The sequence below is a fragment of the Rhodnius prolixus genome, unplaced genomic scaffold, assembly GCF_049639745.1.
Source record: "Rhodnius prolixus isolate KJV_2025 unplaced genomic scaffold, Rpr scaffold_6, whole genome shotgun sequence".
NCBI classification, from domain to species: Eukaryota; Metazoa; Arthropoda; class Insecta; order Hemiptera; family Reduviidae; genus Rhodnius; species Rhodnius prolixus.
Window position 1 is genome coordinate 37,507,242 of NW_027411634.1, and position 19,226 is coordinate 37,526,467.

Sequence of the window (19,226 nt, forward strand, 5' to 3'; positions counted from 1 at the left end):
GTCTGTCTGTCTCACTAAATAGGATTTAAAGAAGAAGTTTCAGTTTTCATAGTCACCAAACTAACAAACGACTAATAACAATGGACTAATAACTCATCAAGACCATCTTCCTAAATTTTTAGTCAACAGCACCTACGTCTAAGCACAATAACTATCTAGAAGGCATTGTAGTGGGCGCTGAAATGACTTTTATTACCTCTCAGCCTACCACTTGTACATTAAGGGTAATTGTTTATTAAAAATATTGATACACAAAGTATTTTCAGTAAATATCTAGTGTGGACCCTCACACGACTTCCTTTTACGCTTTGACGTCTATGTAATTAATTAACAGAAACCATTAAAAAAAAAAAAAACCGCTAAAAACAAAAATATATGTTCAAGGAAACCAGCATTTCCGGTCAGTTTATTATCTTCAAATTTAAAAATGTATCTCTTTCTATTTGTAAAGTAATGATTGAAGTCGCCGTTTACTTCGTAGCCCCAGCAACATTTTGTACAAGCTATCCGGAACGAAGAAGCCCGACTGGGCACTACCACTTCCTCTTCCCTTAATCCTAGTGCGCCCTTTTATAAACTTGAGTGAAACACTCACTCGACTTCTCCTCACCACAGCCTTTAAATTATTATTCCTGACAACTTTATAACATTTATTTATTTGTGTTAATTTAAGTTGTGATCAATAGTGAAACAAGTGAAAAGAGACTGCGTCATAAATTTTCTAGAACCCTAAATTCACTTAAAATTGTTAACAGAAACTAATATTTACATAAAAAGTTTTTGTTCACTCCAAAAAAAGAGGGAATTGATAGTATTCAAAAGAACAAGGTAGTATTAGAAAGGGTAGAAAGATAAAAGAAATAAGACCGGAAGTCATTAAAAGGTTTATACTTTGTTGGTTAAGTAGATAGTAAGTTTGGATAATGTCTTTGGTAAAAGAGGAACAGCCAACAGTAATGTAAAGTAGATGGGGCGAAGTAGTAAGGGTGGCAGCACTGGAGTTAGGAGAAATAGGACGATATCATGATGATGAACACGGAACTGGTGTAGACGAACCATTTGAGGGGAAGGAAGTTGGGTGGGAGTACTAAGGTAAGCAGTTAGTTAGCAAGTTGGCGCACCAATAAAAGGGGAAGGTAAAAAAAAGGTCTTTTTGGTTGAAAAGTTGGCAATACTGCGAAATGTTTTAGATTCTATCCTTTGGCAGGAACTCAGTTGATACTAAGACGGTATTCCCACTAAGTCGTCCTGTCCCTACAATACTCCAATTAGAGGAAACACTTTGAACACCAGGGTGCACTCCTTAGAAATAGAAATAGAAATAGAAAAGAAATTTATTATTCTGGGACAATTGTCCCCTAAGAATAAATACAGGAACAAATAGAGGCCTGTAGTTAGGAGAAAATGAATAAATAAATAAGTATTTACAAAAAGTGAAAATAAAAAAACAGCAGAAATTAAGGAAATAAATTAAAACAATTAAAATTTCGGAGGAAGCTGAATAGAAAGGAGATAACTGAATAGACGGGATTTAAAGATAGATAGGGTAGGATGAAGGCAAGGAGTTCCAGAGAAAGGTAGCACGTATTAGGAAGGATTTGTCAAAGGATGAGGTACGGTGAGAGGGAATATAGAGATCAGATGAGCGAGATATAGTATTACGGGAATGGATGGAGGATTTAAACTTGAGGAGTTGAAAAATATAGGAAGGTCTTTGAGACTGGATGACTTGAAACAGGAAAGAAGCCAAAAATTATTGGCGGCGATAGACAGGAAAAAGCCACTTCAACTTGTGCGAAATGCGGGAGTCTCTGGAAATGCTGAAAATAAATCTTATGAAGCAGTTCATGAGGCGCTTGAGCTTAGCTTCAATATCACCAGAAAGACCGGCCATACTACTAATAATAGTCGAAATGGGGGGATAATAAGAGAGGAAACTAGGAGTTGCCGGGTCTTAATTGGTAAAAGGTGACGGGAACTATTAAACTGCTTAAGGATATGGATGGAACGACGAGAAATTTGGGAAACATGGTTCCTTACGTACTGCTTACTCGTATAAAATATTGATAACAACCTAAAATGGACCGAATACTGTTCATATGCACAAATATTCAAATGTTTTTTTGGAATGTTTTGGATTGCTTGGAATTGGAATGTTCCTTGCACATACATAGATTTGAAAAAATGAAATGGGGCGATTCCGGAGAAGAGGTAGTTTAAGTTTCTCACTCTATTAAATTGGAACTCCAGTCTCTAGTCTAGTGCTGTTCTTGCTTCTCGCTGACAACCCTATGACAGGCTAACCGTTGTCAATGTCAAGATAATGTGATACATGTGTTTACTCATATGATCGCTCATATATCTTGTGAAAAAAGTGATTATGAAAGTAACCAAGATGACATTTCTAGTTAGTTAGATAATGAATTTGATTTTAAAATCCAACTACTTCCACGAGAAAACTTCTTGGAAGGGCGGCACTGAATGGCACAAAATACTAAATTAGTTGCAACCAACCATCTTATTAGGTTTCATATCACAAAGTTTGGATAGCAGTCGGCGGGGCCGCCCGCCTATACATGCCATCAGAGTTTAGACATGTGGCAGTCTACCACATACAGAAGGTGAATTAATCATGATCGGAATTAGGGCAACCCTTAATTGGCCATCAATCACCGTTTACCGCTTAACATTATGGGTTTACCTACAGATTTTGGATGAATCGATCGTGAATCGAATACATGGCTTTTCCATTTCTAAGGAATACTTCTCAAAGGTTTTGTATAATATGATTATTTTTATAAAACCGTTTATTGTTTAAATTATGATGGCCTCTCCTCTCTCATTAAAACTCATATCCTAGCAGAGATCTGTTTTTCATTTCCCTCACATCTAGATTTTGGAAATTACGATCAATTATTCTACATCTATTATTACGAAAATCGAAATCGAAAAGCGTTTTAGATATTTTTCTCGAAAAAAAAGAATAGTATCGTCAGCCTTGGAACTAACAGAGTTATGATACGCCACTGTATTTGTATCCGTAATATATACTATACAGCCCTAAGAAGGGAAAAAGTAAATTTCATTTATAGATGATTATAGAACGCAATAACAATTTGTTGGCTATAGACAGCGTTGGTCCAGTTATGCCAAATTACAATTATGAGCATATAGGCGAGTAAAATACAATGTTTGGCAGAGCTGTTAGGCATTGAAAGTTTTGGTTGGTTAGGTTGGTTAGCCTGCTCTGTTTCTACCGCGTGCGCGCGCGCGCGCGCGTATGTGTGCATTCCCATTGCATTTGCTAGTTGATATTCAAGTGCGTGTGCGAGAGAGAGGGAGAGAGTTAGAGATGCAAGTATACGAGATATATGCAGAAGTATCTAGACTAGACTATTCTCTTGCAGATTGCACTTGGCTGAATAACCTCTCTTCTCGTATAATAGTGCATATTACTGCAGATGTGTGCAGAGTATTAGCTATAGTTGCACTGAGTGGTTCTTGCCAGCTTCTCTCTCATTCTGAATATATATATATATATATATATATGCTACTAAACTACTGTCACAAGCAATACGTATTCACACCCACACAAACACAAACATTAGACTATATATATATATATATTTATACAACATTCTATAATAACCGTATCCACTATTAAGTGCCTTCCGGCCAGAATATATCTGTAATGTGTATAAACAACACCCCCTCAAACATACGCACACATTGCAACAAATAATACGTCATTTCCAATTAACATTACTAAATAATGCATTATATTTAGTATATACATATATATAAATATATTATATGCACATATTCGTATATTGAATGAGAGATAAAGTTATAAATTATTGCCCTAAAATTATCATATTTCCAAACTTAATATTTTAGGTATTTTAGGCGCAGAACAGTAGCTGATGGAATTATCAATAAATCACAATAGAAACGTTGCCGTAACGTTTTTTTTAATATACAGTTTTGATACTTAGAACGCATAACACGAGTGTTATGCGTTCTAAGGATGTATGCATCTTTAAAGTGTGTACAATGACTAAATGTAAATGAGAGTCTATAATGATGAGCTAGAGTTGGCCTGTAGATTTGCTAAACATTTAAATAAAAGTGTTTGAAGTAGGTAAATAACTAGGCAAAATAATCAAAAAACAAAAATAACGTTTTTGCCTTTTTTAAAACATCTTAAAAATTGTTTAAAAAAATAAAGAAATATCTTTAAATTTGCCATTTCACAGTAATTTTCGGAAGAATTTAAAAAACCTACACTTTGAAAGGATCTGTAGCACATAAAAGCGATTTGGAGTGTATTGGACAAACTATACAAGCACGAATACATGTGTATACATCAAACAGCACTCTCTTAAATGGGAGATATCTTTCCCTTAAAGCAGGGGTGTCAAAACTGGCATGGGGCCCCCCGAGGTAATTTCTTGTGGCCCCACGATGTACTGAAAAAATAAAATGAAAATAGAGAAAGTTTTTATGAAGGAAATAGAGCGCTTAGAGGGGAGATCGAGGCAAAATATCGTACACAATTCCCAGTTTCCGGTAACTGCTAAAGACGAATATTTACGCGGCCCAGGGCATTTCCTGGGAGGCATGTATAAACGCGCTGACTTAGTTCCCGCGACGTTTGGTAGCCATATGTCTGCCACTCTCAGTGGAATTCCAGAATGATTCGGTTTTAAAAGACGAAGTAGGAATTCCCAAAATATATTCTTATTTAGGTGAGAAATATCCAAAAATGTTTGCTGTACAAATTTTATGTTATTTTTAGAGTACATCCGTGTGTGAGCTACTATTTCCGTCTATGAAATTAAATAAAATGGCATACAGATCAAGATTGACAGATAAACATCTATCTGCCTTAATGAAGATTTTCTGTTCTCAGCCTCTGAATCCAGATATTGGGAAACTTGGGAAAAATTTGCAAATATGTTTGTGGCCGGCGTGAATCTTGCCTGTTGTACCAAGTGTCCCGTGGTTTAATCGAGTTTGACGCCCCTCCCTTAAAGATATTAGTTCATATTCAAAGGAACTCCAAATTTATTACCGCGATGATCTAAACGGAAGTTATGGGGTAAGCAATAGAAGATAATTCGGTATCTACTCCCCTAATTACCCCTCTTCTTTGCAATAGATATCTCGGTATGTACACATTAAATCCTTTATCTTTGAGCAATGAAGATCCCAACAATTTATTGGCTGAGACTCCATTGTTCAATTCAACCCTTAACCTATTTATGCCAACTTTTTTTACGTTGTCAATATTTTGAGAGATTTCTGGGTGATGATCAAAAAGTACTTTACCAATGGACATTGGATGTACCCTAGCGATCCCTTTTTGGCCTCGTTTGTTGCTTTCAATAATTATGTGAAATGGCCCTAAATCAATACTTCTATACACCATAGTAATTGTACTTTTACTTACGGGCACTGTATGTCTCTGCTTTGAAATAGCGTCGTTAATACTTACCACTTTATCCAGCCTATTCCACTTCATCTCCACATCATCGGGTGGCCTTCCCGATACTCCCCCACAATCCAAGTTCATGTTTAAGGAAACTTACCTCTAAGAAAACTTGACGGTAATAATAGCACTCGGAACACACTATGTACACACACACACAGATAAAACGTACTGTCTGTATCACTACGACCAAGTTACAACTTTGGTTCGCTACACTCAACCGCTGTTACACCAAGGAATATAGTTCATAGATGTTACGTAACTCAAAATTGCCGCCAACAAACAATTAAAATGACATAAATTAATTATTAAACACGGAGACAATTTTTCTTTGAATTCACTATTTTAGCAAACCATAGCAACTGATAAGATTGTTTAGAAAAATATAAAAGCAGATAAAAAAAGAAAAGAAAAACACTCTGGAGTTTAGGGAGTCTTTATTAAATTTAAAAATACTGTTAGGGAGTAAATACGAACATCCAGGATCGAAGGAACAGTCTCTTAAGAGATACTAGCACACAGGATCGGTTTTTTTTTTATTTCGTGAAATTGGAAGAGTGGGATGGAGAAAGGGTGCTCTGCAGACTATCAATTACTGTATATATATATGAAGTACATGGCCGTGTTGGGTGTGAGGATTCTTGGGAAGAGTTTGGGTTCAAAACCCATAAAGGAAGTGGCGGAAGACTTGGAGCGAGTTAAAACAGCCAACTCTCTCTCCTAACTCTCTTTTGATTATTATTACTCTTTCTCTTTTACTGATGGAGGCAAAAGTTTTTAACTGGATACACAGCGGGTTTCACCCAACCCGTCCACCTAGCCACCAGAGCTCGGCAGTATGTGCCTTTTCTCCATCCCTGTGGAGTAACAGGAGAGAATGGAGAAAATAAAGAGAGCAACAAGTGGCTCCTGCCTGGGAAACATTTGTCTGTCAAGTTCTCCCTGAGAGTCCCGCAATGTTAGCGGAGAACATTATATCAGTTTATTGAGCTCCCTCTCTCCCTCTCCCTCCAATCATTTGCTCAATATTCCCTTCTCTCTTTTTACCCCTCTTCATCCGGCTACTCAACTCAAATATATTTTATATCTTTATAAGAGATTAGTTTCAACGATGGTTTGGGTTTCATTTAATTTATTTAATTTCAATTTATTCTTTAAAACATTTTCTTAAAATGAAGAATCCTTGGAAGAGTTAGTTATAAACATTGACACCATAATTTCTAAAAAGCCTAATCTTGCAAATAACTCGTACTCTTTTAACAGCACATCTTCAGGTCAATATCTATGGTCGATGGCTCCGGAAATGTTTAAAATACTTCCAGCCTCCTGACAGACAAAATTATCCGTTACAGAACAATTAGATGTAAGAGACTCCTAGCAAAAAAGAAAATTAGGGAAACAGAATAGAACACGACATTTACGCGGAGTAGATTAATAAATTTCATTTGAAGTTAATGAAAACATAATCAACGGTTGGTATCGTTCGCCTAATCGTCTTGCTGCCTTACTAGAAGGCCTTCCCAAATACGGAGTTTAGATTAGGGTATAGGTTCCAGTGGTCCAGTCAACCAAGACTATATTGTACCAACTCCTGAAAGATCTAGCTGGAAAAACTCGCTTCATTTTTTGTTTATGTACAAGGTCCGCCCCATCTTTCGTTCTTGTCAAAACTAGCAATTAGTAACGATAAGGCAAGAGACTTTACCACTTCTAATCTTCCAGCAGTAACCCCAGTAATTGTCCAAGGGGTCTCTCCCCTCCCATAACAACGGCCCAGATTTCCGAGACTAGAAACCTAACTTTGAATACCCGTCTCTGCCATCAACGAAGCACTCCTAATTAGGAGTGAACTTAAGATCTTAAGAATTTTGTTTAATGTGGAGGTAAAAGAACATCGTGTGGGTGTTCATGCCAGTTTTTTATTTCCAAAAAATCGAAAAATTTATTCGGATAAGTGCAATTCCGGAAGAACTAATTTTGAGAACACCCTAAAATTTGAACTTCCTATGATATTTTTTCGTTTGAGTTACGACGAACGCACAAACCAACCTCCGGCAACAGGATGTACACACAAAATAAAAAATCAGCCCGATTGCTCCCCGTTCTCCTTAAAAACAAAAAATTCTAGATAATACAAACAAACAAACTAAGCAAATATTCTACTATCAACTGGGCCAAGTAAATCGTACGATTTAAATTCAATCAAGACCTGTTAGTAGCAATATCTATTTGCGATGGAAGACATTAGAGAGAGAGAAGTTGAAGTTGGACGATCAATAATCTGAATGGAGGGTCTATGTCTGGTTGCCTTAACATGAGCGACACATCGCGCCGTACACACGATTAACGGTGTGCGGTTGTCCTGAGTGCCATCACCCTAGTTCTGGCTGATTAATCGCCCAACAGTTAGGTAACATTTCTAATCACTTACACCACACAATCATTATTACATGATTGTCCAATCAATAATTGTCCTCAATATCATATAACTTAGTAACTCTAGTAAAACTATTATTATTAGTTAAATTTACAAGATTCAGGTTCAAATTTAAGAGTAAAATTATGATTCACTAAGTTTATGTTTATCCATAGATAAAATAGTAAAAATAGAAAATTAACTATTTTGGTTTGAACTACTCATGAGACTTTCCAATTACAACAATAAATACACAAAGAAACTATCCAAAATACAACGTCTTAACGACGGTAACGAGAAAGTAAGAAATTGTGTTCCACAAAATTATAGCGACAAAATTGCCTAATTACGTTTTCTTTTTTTAAAAAATTGAATCATCAAAAGATGGAAACATAAATGAATAAAACACGGTAATATTCATCAAGTGGTTAAATTTTTACTTTAAAATGTGCGAAAATAAAAGTCCAGAAATAAATTACGAATAAAATCAAAGTAATGAATTTTTATTGGTTAAAAAGAATTAAATTAAAAATAAATGCAAAAAAAAAAGCAAAAGCTTGGTTGGATGTAGAAGAGGGTTGGAAGGGTGACGGGAGTTTTGATAAAATTATTTAGTTTAAAATAACAGGAAAAGAAGTGGTTGGTGAAAATTTTGTAATCTCAATTTAATTTTAAATTGGAGGTTTAAACGGAAAATCATTAAAAAACCTGGATGAGCAGCGTGCTCTGTGTGAGTGCCTGTTCTAATCGTTAATATACATGTACGTGTGTACGTGTGAGTGTGTGTGAGCTGGCTGGCTGTCACACTTGCAAAACATTCCTCATTCTCTATTGCTCTAATAAAAAAAAAAAGAAACTAAAAAAAAACCACCCCCTTCCACTGATTACCTCACCCTGAAAGCAGCACCAGGGCTTTAAACACTTAATTGGTGTAATGTGTGTACGAGGAGCTTTGAATAAGAGGAGTGTGCAAGAGGAATTAGACGACTAGCCTGTAGTAGGGATAGAGACAGAGAAGGAGCTCAGTGGATCAGGGGTGAAGTGACGGAGCTAATTTGTCTGTGTTCATCTCTATATTGTACCCAACAGTAGTGGGGGTAATCAGTGAGGGTGTCCCGCTAATGGTGTGCTCTGGTGGGGGGAAAATCTAGTGTCCGCCACGCCCCCTTCATAGTCAGTCCTTCTCGGTACTTGATCGTGAAAGGTGCTCTGTTGGTTTTTTTATTTTCTTTTGGAAAATAAATATTGTTCATTTTGTTTTTTTTTTTTTTTTTTTAGTTTTTTGTTAATAATAGTTCTGAGTTTTTTTTTAAAAAAAGTTTTTAACTTTAGTTTTTAAGTAATTCTTAAAATTAAAAAAAAAATTGGTACTTTTTAAGATTAATAACAATTAATAGGAGAAAGGTGCCTATGCGTGTAGAATGCTCGTAATGGAAAGGCTAGACAGCCATAACAACGAAACTAATAATAATAACAGTAACAATAACAATAATAATAATAACACAGTGCATAATAAAGGAACATGGCACGAACATGTTTATGCAAGTCCACCAAAACAGCCAACACCACATTATATACAAGATATATTGGGATGGAAACAAGAACAGCCATTAAATTTAACCATAAAATCACGTAGAAGTTCCTTAGACTTTCGGGAGCCACAATTACAACAAACGCTACACTCAAAGAAAGCAATAGTAACAACTACAAAACCAGGTATGTCATTTTTTGTTTTGTTTGTAATTTATGGTTGTTTAATTTTTCACAGTTGTCATAAAATTTACCTTAATTAAGTAATTAAATGTGGATTGTGTGGATCACAAAGTAAACGGAAGTGAAACGGCTAATTTGTAAGCCACTTAATTAGCGCTCCTACCAGAAATAAACTTAACGATCTTTCATTGACAAATTCTCTTAAATTAATTTTTAGTTAATTCAATTTTTTTTTTGTCAGTTTTTTTTAAATTAAACAAAACTAAAACTAAATATTTTTATTTTCGAACTCTAACAATACTATAACCACTGTAACCTTCCTCTTTGAAAGCCACCTGTCACTCGTGTCTTTTGATTTCATCGTTGAAATATAGAGAAAACAATAAGTTATGAACTGCTCTTTCATTATAATTAATAATAATTTCCAGTAAGTTTTTGGTAAATGTTATGAAGCTAGAAGTTGTTTTATTGGTGGATTCTTTATTTTAGAATCCCCCAAAATTATGATACATCCGCTTTTGTAATACATAACTTCAAAATAAATAAATATTTCGCTTTCATAGCACCTATCCTGATTGGTACTTAAGTGTACCATATTAATCGAACATATTTTCAATGTACAATAAAAGTACTTAAGTTCAAATGAAAAAATAAAATATCTGGGGTAAAACTCACATGACTTTTACTCAAAATTCTAACTTATAAATTTACTTCGCTCCGAATTTTTTACTTATATTCTTACCAAAATTATATACGAGTAGTTTGTAAAACTGGAATGACACAACTTTAAAGGAAAACGCCTATCCCGACCGCTCCCTGAGAACTGCTCTAAAACTATTTTTTTTATTGTCTAGAAAAATGATCAAAGAATTTGTGAAAGTAAGGATTACAGGATGTTTACAGGATACAAAGCGCCATGTACGTAAAAATTACGAAAAATGATCAAATTATTGAGCGAAGAAGTTACATCCTGTTTGGGAAGTTTCGTCATACTAGAAATTTGGGAAATTTATTTGAACATTTCATAAGTGGTAGGACTGTAGATATTACGTCAAAAAGTCCATTTTAGAGCGAACTAAAGAACTTCTCCCCTCAAAAGAGGCCTTAATCGAATATTCTTGGAAAAAATGTTTCTTATAAAAGTTATAGAACTAGTTGTGAGCTATAATTACACGAAGTTTGGAGCCATTTTTGAGAAAATCTTAAAAAAGTAAAGTGATATTTCAGGTAACCGAATCAAAACCTTAAAGAGATGTCCTCTACTGATAAACTAAACGAAATATCAACTTCCTGCATGATTTTTTTTCGTTTTGGAGTTAAGGTAAATAAGGACAGATTGACACAACCTAAGAACAGGATATTTTCGGTAAGAACTCATAATCGGAAATCTCTACGTTCGCAATGCCTTCACTAATTACTCGTAAGTTTTGCGATATCCTGTCAAATTTTGCTATTTCCTGTTCTTACCGGAAATAGACGTACTGAAATTCCTAAATTTGAAAAGTTGATTTCCAGAAAATCGTCCGGTAAAAACGATTTTTCAATCTAAAAAAAATAATTTGTTTAACAAGAACAGATAGATTGTGGAATCAACGTTTAAAAAAATAGATTTTCTCTAATAATTTATATTTAGAACAAACTAGAAATCGCTAAACATTCCAGTTATCTTAGAATAACGGTAAAACTCTTGAATCAATTAGTAAAGATATAGTTTACTAGATGGGAGCTGATATATTATTGTTTTTTAATGTAAAAATAGGTCGTAATTTTAAGTAGTAAATATAAACATTTAGCTTATAATTCTTTGGTTTGAAAGTACGCTAAGTAGCACTTTGAATTTTTAATATCTTTAGATGCAAACAGAATTCCAAAGTCCTTGTACCTAATTAATTTGTATTTTTTAATTAAATAAAAAAATAAATATTCAAAAACATGATATTTTTAATTATTCCCCAATGATCAGTACATTTTAGATTAATTCTTTGTTTTCAAATTTCAAATTTAATTATTCCCCAATGATCAGTACATTTTAGATTAATTCTTTGTTTTCAAATTTCAAATTTAATTATTCCCCAATGATCAGTACATTTTAGATTAATTCTTTGTTTTCAAATCAATTTTCAAATTTGTGAATTAATTTCTCACATTTTTTTTGTAAAAGACTGAATTGAAATTATATAAAATTTTGAAATTAAGTGTGAATGGATATCTTTAAAGAGTTTTTTTTTTTGTTGCATTCGTACCGAGTTAAAATCCTTTTCGCTCAAAATTGTTTAAAATCTGACGTCAAAAAAGTGCCTGAAGCTTTTTTTCAGTGCTTGGCCGGATTGTGGGCTTTCTTTATAGACAACAATGTCCATCTCAAGATAGTGAGCTGTAAGCAGCTCCTAGGAAGAGTCAAAATCCAGCAGCTGGATTTGAATACGTGATTTTACAGGAAAAGCAAAATCTTTCTTTACGTTTTTCTTTCTTGCTTGAAAGCTCCAATGCAGAGTTAAATAAAATATCGTCTTGAAACTCAAAAGCGAAACCTCTACATTAATTCTAAAAATTGATCAAAAAAAATCCAAGTATTATAGTCGAAACTTGCAATTAAATCGCGTATTAAATCTAATTGAACATTTACAAGAGAAAAAATACCCACAATTAGGTAAGTTATATTAAATTAATCTTGTTTTCACATTTAATACGCTTTCTTAACAAACTGTAGAATTTATTAATAATTAATTTCCAAAATTATCATACTACTAACGAAAAAAGTTTGATTCAACGAAAAGCAAACACACACGCAGTGATTTTTTTAAAATTCTTTTCAATTAATAAACTAACGAGTAGGAACATTTCCGTCTGAATGTTTTAATTTGTAAACTTCGCTTACGATTTACGACTATTAAGTCCCAGTTTTTATTAAAATAAATTCTCCGTTTTTCGAGATCCAAGCAACGGAAGGGTATTAAGTTTAAATGCAATGCTGAAATATACGAGGGTGAATATACGCGAGAATTCAGATAACCGGAAGTTAATTGAGTTATTATTTTATTCACCTTTTTTTTTTGGAAATTTCTAATAAACTGATGCGCCAAAAAAAAAAAATCTGATGGAAAATACACCTATTTCCCTTACACTATTACGTTTTTTCATCTAACTTGGTATTTGTACTAAAAAGATAGTTAAACTTTAATATTGTTTATGTTTTACTGTGAATTAATATATTACCGTTGTAGGAAAAGTGACGTCACTTCGCATTCTATGAGAAAACCTTTTGGTAACCGACAAAAAATCGAAAGAAATCACGAAAAAAGTTGCATTTCGATGTACTGATATTCTTCCCGTTCGGAAATTTCGTAATAAATCATTACGCAGGTGTTAAAACCTGTGTATATCCGTTCGTAAAATTTGACCCATTGTAATAAATACTAAACCTAAAGTAAGATAAATTAAAAATAAACGAACTGTTCACCTCCATCTAAAGGGGAAGTTGAGTGCATTAAGTAGCCTCTTAACTTATGTAAATATTAATAGTGTTTAAATTTTTGGAATTTCGATAAAAAGGTAAACCGGAAATACCACTTTACTTCCTGTTTTTCTCAAATTGAGGGTGGGAGGGACCATTGATGTAGGTCATGAAAAGATTTTAAGACCTAGTTATGTGAGAGTTCACTTTAAATAATCGTTTTAAAAAAAATAAATAAAAATAAAAACTATTTGAAATAAAATAACATTTAATGGAATTTTAAATAAGCTAGAGCCGGCGAGTGGAAGTTTAATGCTTTATAAATAGTTATTTATATATACATATATATATAAAAGATTACTATAGTGTATTTAGAATAATGTATTAAAAACCCGTCTTATTTATCTTGGCGTTTTAATCTCTCTATCTTTCTAATTCTAAACGAGAATAATTTAGCTTCAAGCCGATAGGTGGTGCCGTTGTTTTTTTGTTTCTTGCCTTATTTATTTTATTTTATTAACTCGGCATCCTGATATTTATTTTATTTTTTTCTACTTTTTTTTTTGAAGAGTATAAAATAATTGTGTTACATTTTACACTACTCAAGTATATAATTATTGCTATATTATCTTTTTAATTGCTAACTCAAAAAAAAGAGTACTTTATTCTTAATAGCATTCCTGTTTTCCTGATATCTGACCAGTTTCAGGATTTCATTCAGATTAAGAGTTACTTAAAATAATTAAACAATTTTGTGATAGAAAATTTTTAAATTCTGTTACGCAATTCCTTTACTTTTACCTTAAAACAATAAATTCTTCTTGTAAATTGAATCGTCAAATTTCTCAAATCGCTTTATGATTTGTTACCAGCTGTTTACTCCGCCGCCGAACAAAAAACAACTTGTTGAATAATTTGTAAGGTATTTATCGCCTGGACAAAGAGAGAGTGTGTGGTGCGGGACAATTGGCTCAGCGCGCTCTGTCTCCCAGACTGCGAATTAAATATTGCAGGCGACGTAGAAGGCCTCCGATAGATAAATGACATTTAGATTGATTTAACTTTTACTAAGTAATCAATGAATGCGTACATAATTATAGTTTCTTTAAAGATCTAAATATATAAATCCGTAATTATTTGTTTTATCTGTTACCACTTAAATCTTGCAAAATTGAAGTTTGAATTGCAAAAATACTGGTTTGAACATTCACGCGAGTGTCTGATACTACTAAAGGTTTTATCTTACTTCCGTTTGGGCCATATTTGAGCTATAATTAATGCTCACCAACATTCGTACTTTGTAAAAGCGTACATTACAATTGAAATGTAACCTATCTCAAGCCCTCTACAAGAAGAACTGCCTTAATACTATTTCTTTCGATTAAAAAAAAAAAAAAAATTTATTAATCGATATACATGAAATCGATATACAAATCATGGATAACTCTAAATAGAATTTTCTGTAAAAAAATACTTGCAGATGACACGTTTGTGGCTACACTAATTGCACGCACTTAATGCCCATAATAAATGAAGGTCAAATTCATTATTTGGCCAAAGAAAATCATATCTTGAAAAGAAAATATATAAAAAGAAACAAGAACTATAACGAAATTTCGAAATTAATTTCAAAACAAATTACGAAGTAGAAGAAATGTATTTCCTTTTCTTTCTTTATTTTAAGAAAGTCTCCCCAAAACATCCTTTCATTTAATGATCCCTGGAATTACTATGGCAACGGAGACCGAGAAGGACAATTCGTAGCCTACCTTCAAATCTGCAATCTCTTTTAAATAAATTAAATGAAAGAAAATTCAGATAATTTAATATTTTATCAGTTCATTAATATTTCCATCAGTGTACGTAGCTTAAAAGGAAAATTGTTAGACTTGACGAACAATGTGAATTTAAAGTTTAAAATAAGAATTATATAGTTGGATTCATGTTCGAGATAACAAAACACAAACGCTAGAAATGCTTTCAAGTAAAGTATTTCCCGTTTAATGATTTCCGTTGTAAAGTTACTGTCGAGAAATCAAAGGCGAGAAATATGCGAGAAGCTGCGATCTTTTCTTAATTTCAGCGAGACAAAAATAAACTTATCAAATAATGAAGAAATAATTACCTAACTGTCCCAAACAAACAATTAAAATTGGTATCAACGTGTTCATGGTTTACTTTCCAACTCTGTATTAGGTACCAAAGTACGTACAATAAATACTAAATGTTTTATTATTATTGTTGCAATTTAAGTAGATAATGGTATTAATATCTCGTTTTTTTTGACAAATATTTTAATCTTTGTATAGATAGTTTTTGTTTACATAAAACTATAAAACTACGTGAAACTTAATTAGTCAAAGAACTTCTCAGCTGGAATTAGATTTCTAGGTTTGTCCAGTTTGTTTCCCCCTACTTTCTCAGCATCAATTAGGATTTGGAAATCATCATTCTAAGATGTGAAAATGTTACCATCTCTTAGTGTTTAGAACTGGAACTACAGTTCGCCTAAAACTTTGATCTGATTCAGCATCTTACGACTCTAAGTTATTTAAAACGCAAATCCAAGCACGTATGTTAACATTCAATTAAAATGCAAAATTTTTACGCTCATTGTTTATGAAATCCTGTTTGTAAAATATTAAATTTAAATTTTCTGCGATTTTTTTTTAACTTTTCAGTTTTTCCAGAGCTCCACAAATAGACAGACTGACAAACACAAACCGAGTATAAAGTCTACTTCTTCTTTTTTTTCTTCTAAATTTAACGGGGATCTTAAAACAAAATTTTCTTTGGGAAACTCAATTTTGATATTTTTTTTAAAGTGATCGTTTCACTTAGTTTACCAAATAGTAAGAGAAAGTAATAATCGAGAAACCCAGCATCACTTCCGGTTGATCGTAATTATTTTCATTCACAAACTTTGAATAAAAACAATTATCATATAACGTTGATATGATTGGATAATAAAAATATATTTATAATAAATTTCATTCTAATTATGTATCAATGTAGTTAACGAATGCAAAAATAATAATGAAAAAATAAAAATAAAAATTCCCGATATCAGCAAACTAGGAACTAAATATGGTAATATCCTGTCAAGGAGGTAGTCGCTCTTTGTAACAATTAATAATAAACTAATTGGCTAGCTAAAGTAGTTATTTATTGCATTATATTTCACTAGAGTGCGCTAATTGAGGATAATGTTTCACACTTCTTTTTATTGTGAAAAAATAACACAATTGTTCTACTTTATTAGCTAATTTTTTTATTATATTATATTGACAGCAATTTAATATCTTTTTATTTAATACAAATTTGCTTATTACAGAATAAATAAATAAGTAAAAAAATTCCTTGTATTGTTCTATTGATGAGATCATTGTTTGTATATTTGTTTAATTCAATATTTGTCTGTTAGTCTGTGCAGTCATTGATTTCTACCAATAATGTTAGTCTAAGAAAATCTTTTGTATTCTTTTTCAATTAAATTGAAAAAGAATAAAATTTAAATCTATTCAGCAATAATGAGGTACTTCCGGTGCAGAAACTTGTGATTCCTTGGAAGAACGTATCGTATAATAAAATAAAGTTATCAAAGTACTTCCTAAAATCAGTTTTCCTCTTGAGAAACTGTTTCAAAACCAAAGTTTTAGGTCCTAATACAGTGGGTTTATGTTGAACGTTTTGATGAAACTATAAAATTATAGATACTCGGAAAAAAACTATGCAGTTAAATTGCACTTCCGGTAAACTATTACAGTCAAACCTCTCAATAACGGACACTGGCGGGGGAAAGCAAAGTGGCCGCAGTTTGGAGGTGGTCGTTAGAGGGAGGTAGGCAAGTTTCATAATGAAAAAATATGGGTTTTTTTCCAAATATCTGTTTAAAAATTGTTTATTATTAATAGATTTAAAAACGTACATAATTGCATAATTATTGCAGCTATATGATATGCATCAAATTTTTCTTAATTATTCAAAAAATTTATCAAAAAACTACATATTATTGACTTAATTAATAATTTTTATAATAATCATCACATTTCTTCATAACAATAATAATTTATACCTTTCGGCAAGATGACGATGGCTCGATTTGGTTTTTTGCAAAATCTTCTAACACATTTATTTTCTCTTCTAGTGTTAACCACTTTCGTTTGAGAGACATATCGGGAAAAAATAATATTGTTCGTCCAAAGTTATATTGAAAAATGATTAAAATGGTACAAGATGTATGGAGCTTATATATAGGGAAACTTTAGGAATAACCAGAAAAAAAGAAAAACTTGAGAGGGGATAATTATTTTGATCATCGCGTTAAACGAACTTTTAATAATAAGGTGGTCGTTGGTGGGAGGTGAAACATATAATCCGTACCCCAAAATCCATGTCCGCGGTCCGCTCTGTAGAGTGACCGTTAGACGGCGGAGGTTCTTTTATATACTAAGTGTTTAGGGGTAAAAACGGGGAAATCCAAAAACTGGCCCGTAAATGGAGGTGGTCGCTAAGTGAGAGTGCCCCTTTATGGGAGGCTCGACTGTATATTCTTTTTTTCTGCAACCATGTAGGAATGTTCTCATTACTCAATTAAAATCAGCTGTGTAATGCCCAACTTTACCTCACTAGTGGGGAAAATTCCCATTAGTGTCACTTTCCTCACTAGTGAGTGGAAAAACTTTATTGTGCTTCCTTGATATAAGAGGTTTTGTTATTAAATATTTTCTGTAAAACTTTAATAAGCTTATTTAACGTAACTAAATAATTAAAAAACGAATATTAAAAAATAAAATAAAAATTGAAAGGAATATAGAAATAAAAATAATACTTTAATAAATAATTAGATATTTTTAATTATAACAGTTAAAAAGGTTATAGTGTTACTTTACAGAAATTTAAAATGGATTCTACCGATTCCTGTTTAGTTTTATTTTTAGTTAATAACCCTAATGGTTGCAGAAAAAATATAATATTTAACACGAGTGTAAAGTATTTTCCTCACACTCGGCAATTTGCACTTGCACGAGCGAGCGAAGCGTGCAAGCCCTGACTCGCGTGAGGAAAAGTACTACTTTCCGCACTTGTTAAATAAATAACTATTACTTGAGATTTTTCTGACGTCAAAAAGATGATCAAGCTTTTGCAAATGTATATAATACGCTAAAATGAGATTTTAGGAAGATCACTTCCTTCCTAGGAAGTTCATTTAATTCAAATTTTTCAAAATAAAAAAGAAAACTGTTTCAAATTGATATTTGCAGTGGAAAATTCAGCTCCTAGATTTTTACCTAGGAGAGTGTAAAATAACACGCCAGCTATTTTTACGGATCGAATTCAACCATATTTTTACCTAGGAGAGTGTGAAATAACACGCCAGCTATTTTTACGGATCGAATTCAACCATATTTTTACCTAGGAGAGTGTGAAATAACACGCCAGCTATTTTTACGGATCGAATTCAACCATATTTTTACCTAGGAGAGTGTGAAATAACACGCCAGCTATTTTTACGGATCGAATTCAACCATATTTTTACCTAGGAGAGTGTAAAATAACACGCCAGCTATTTTTACGGATCGAATTCAACCATATTTTTACCTAGGAGAGTGTGAAATAACACGCCAGCTATTTTTACGGATCGAATTCAACCATATTTTTACCTAGGAGAGTGTGAAATAACACGCCAGCTATTTTTACGGATCGAATTCAACCATATTTTTACCTAGGAGAGTGTAAAATAACACGCCAGCTATTTTTACGGATCGAATTCAACCATATTTTTACCTAGGAGAGTGTGAAATAACACGCCAGCTATTTTTACGGATCGAATTCAACCATATTTTTACCTAGGAGAGTGTGAAATAACACGCCAGCTATTTTTACGGATCGAATTCAACCATATTTTTACCAACAATTGCAGCACCTAACCATATATTTTTTGTGGAAATTTGTTCACGTAGAACTAATTAGTATTTGTTTAAATAAATTTCTACCAAAATTATGTTTAAAATAAAAATATATAATTATCCCAAATAAAATTTACCACATTGAAGCTAATAAAACAAAACAATTATATTATTTATATAATATACATATTTCTTTTGTAAAATTTTATTTACATAGATTGTTATATGCTTACTAAAAATGTT

General features: G+C 32.6%; 1 protein-coding gene across 3 annotated transcripts in view; it reads left to right on the top strand.

Annotated features, from left to right (window-relative positions):
* The first annotated feature begins 8,998 nt into the window (after positions 1 to 8,998).
* The window catches only part of LOC141461199 (uncharacterized), a 154,058-nt gene continuing 143,830 nt past the window's right edge, over positions 8,999 to 19,226 (top strand). For 2 of the 3 annotated variants that reach the window (XM_074142001.1, XM_074141999.1), the window contains exon 1: positions 8,999 to 9,623. In XM_074142001.1, the coding sequence (XP_073998102.1) occupies positions 9,329 to 9,623 (295 nt within the window). In that variant the 5' untranslated portion in view covers positions 8,999 to 9,328. The remainder of the gene's footprint in view (positions 9,624 to 19,226) is intronic. The other variant, XM_074142000.1, reaches the window with a different exon arrangement.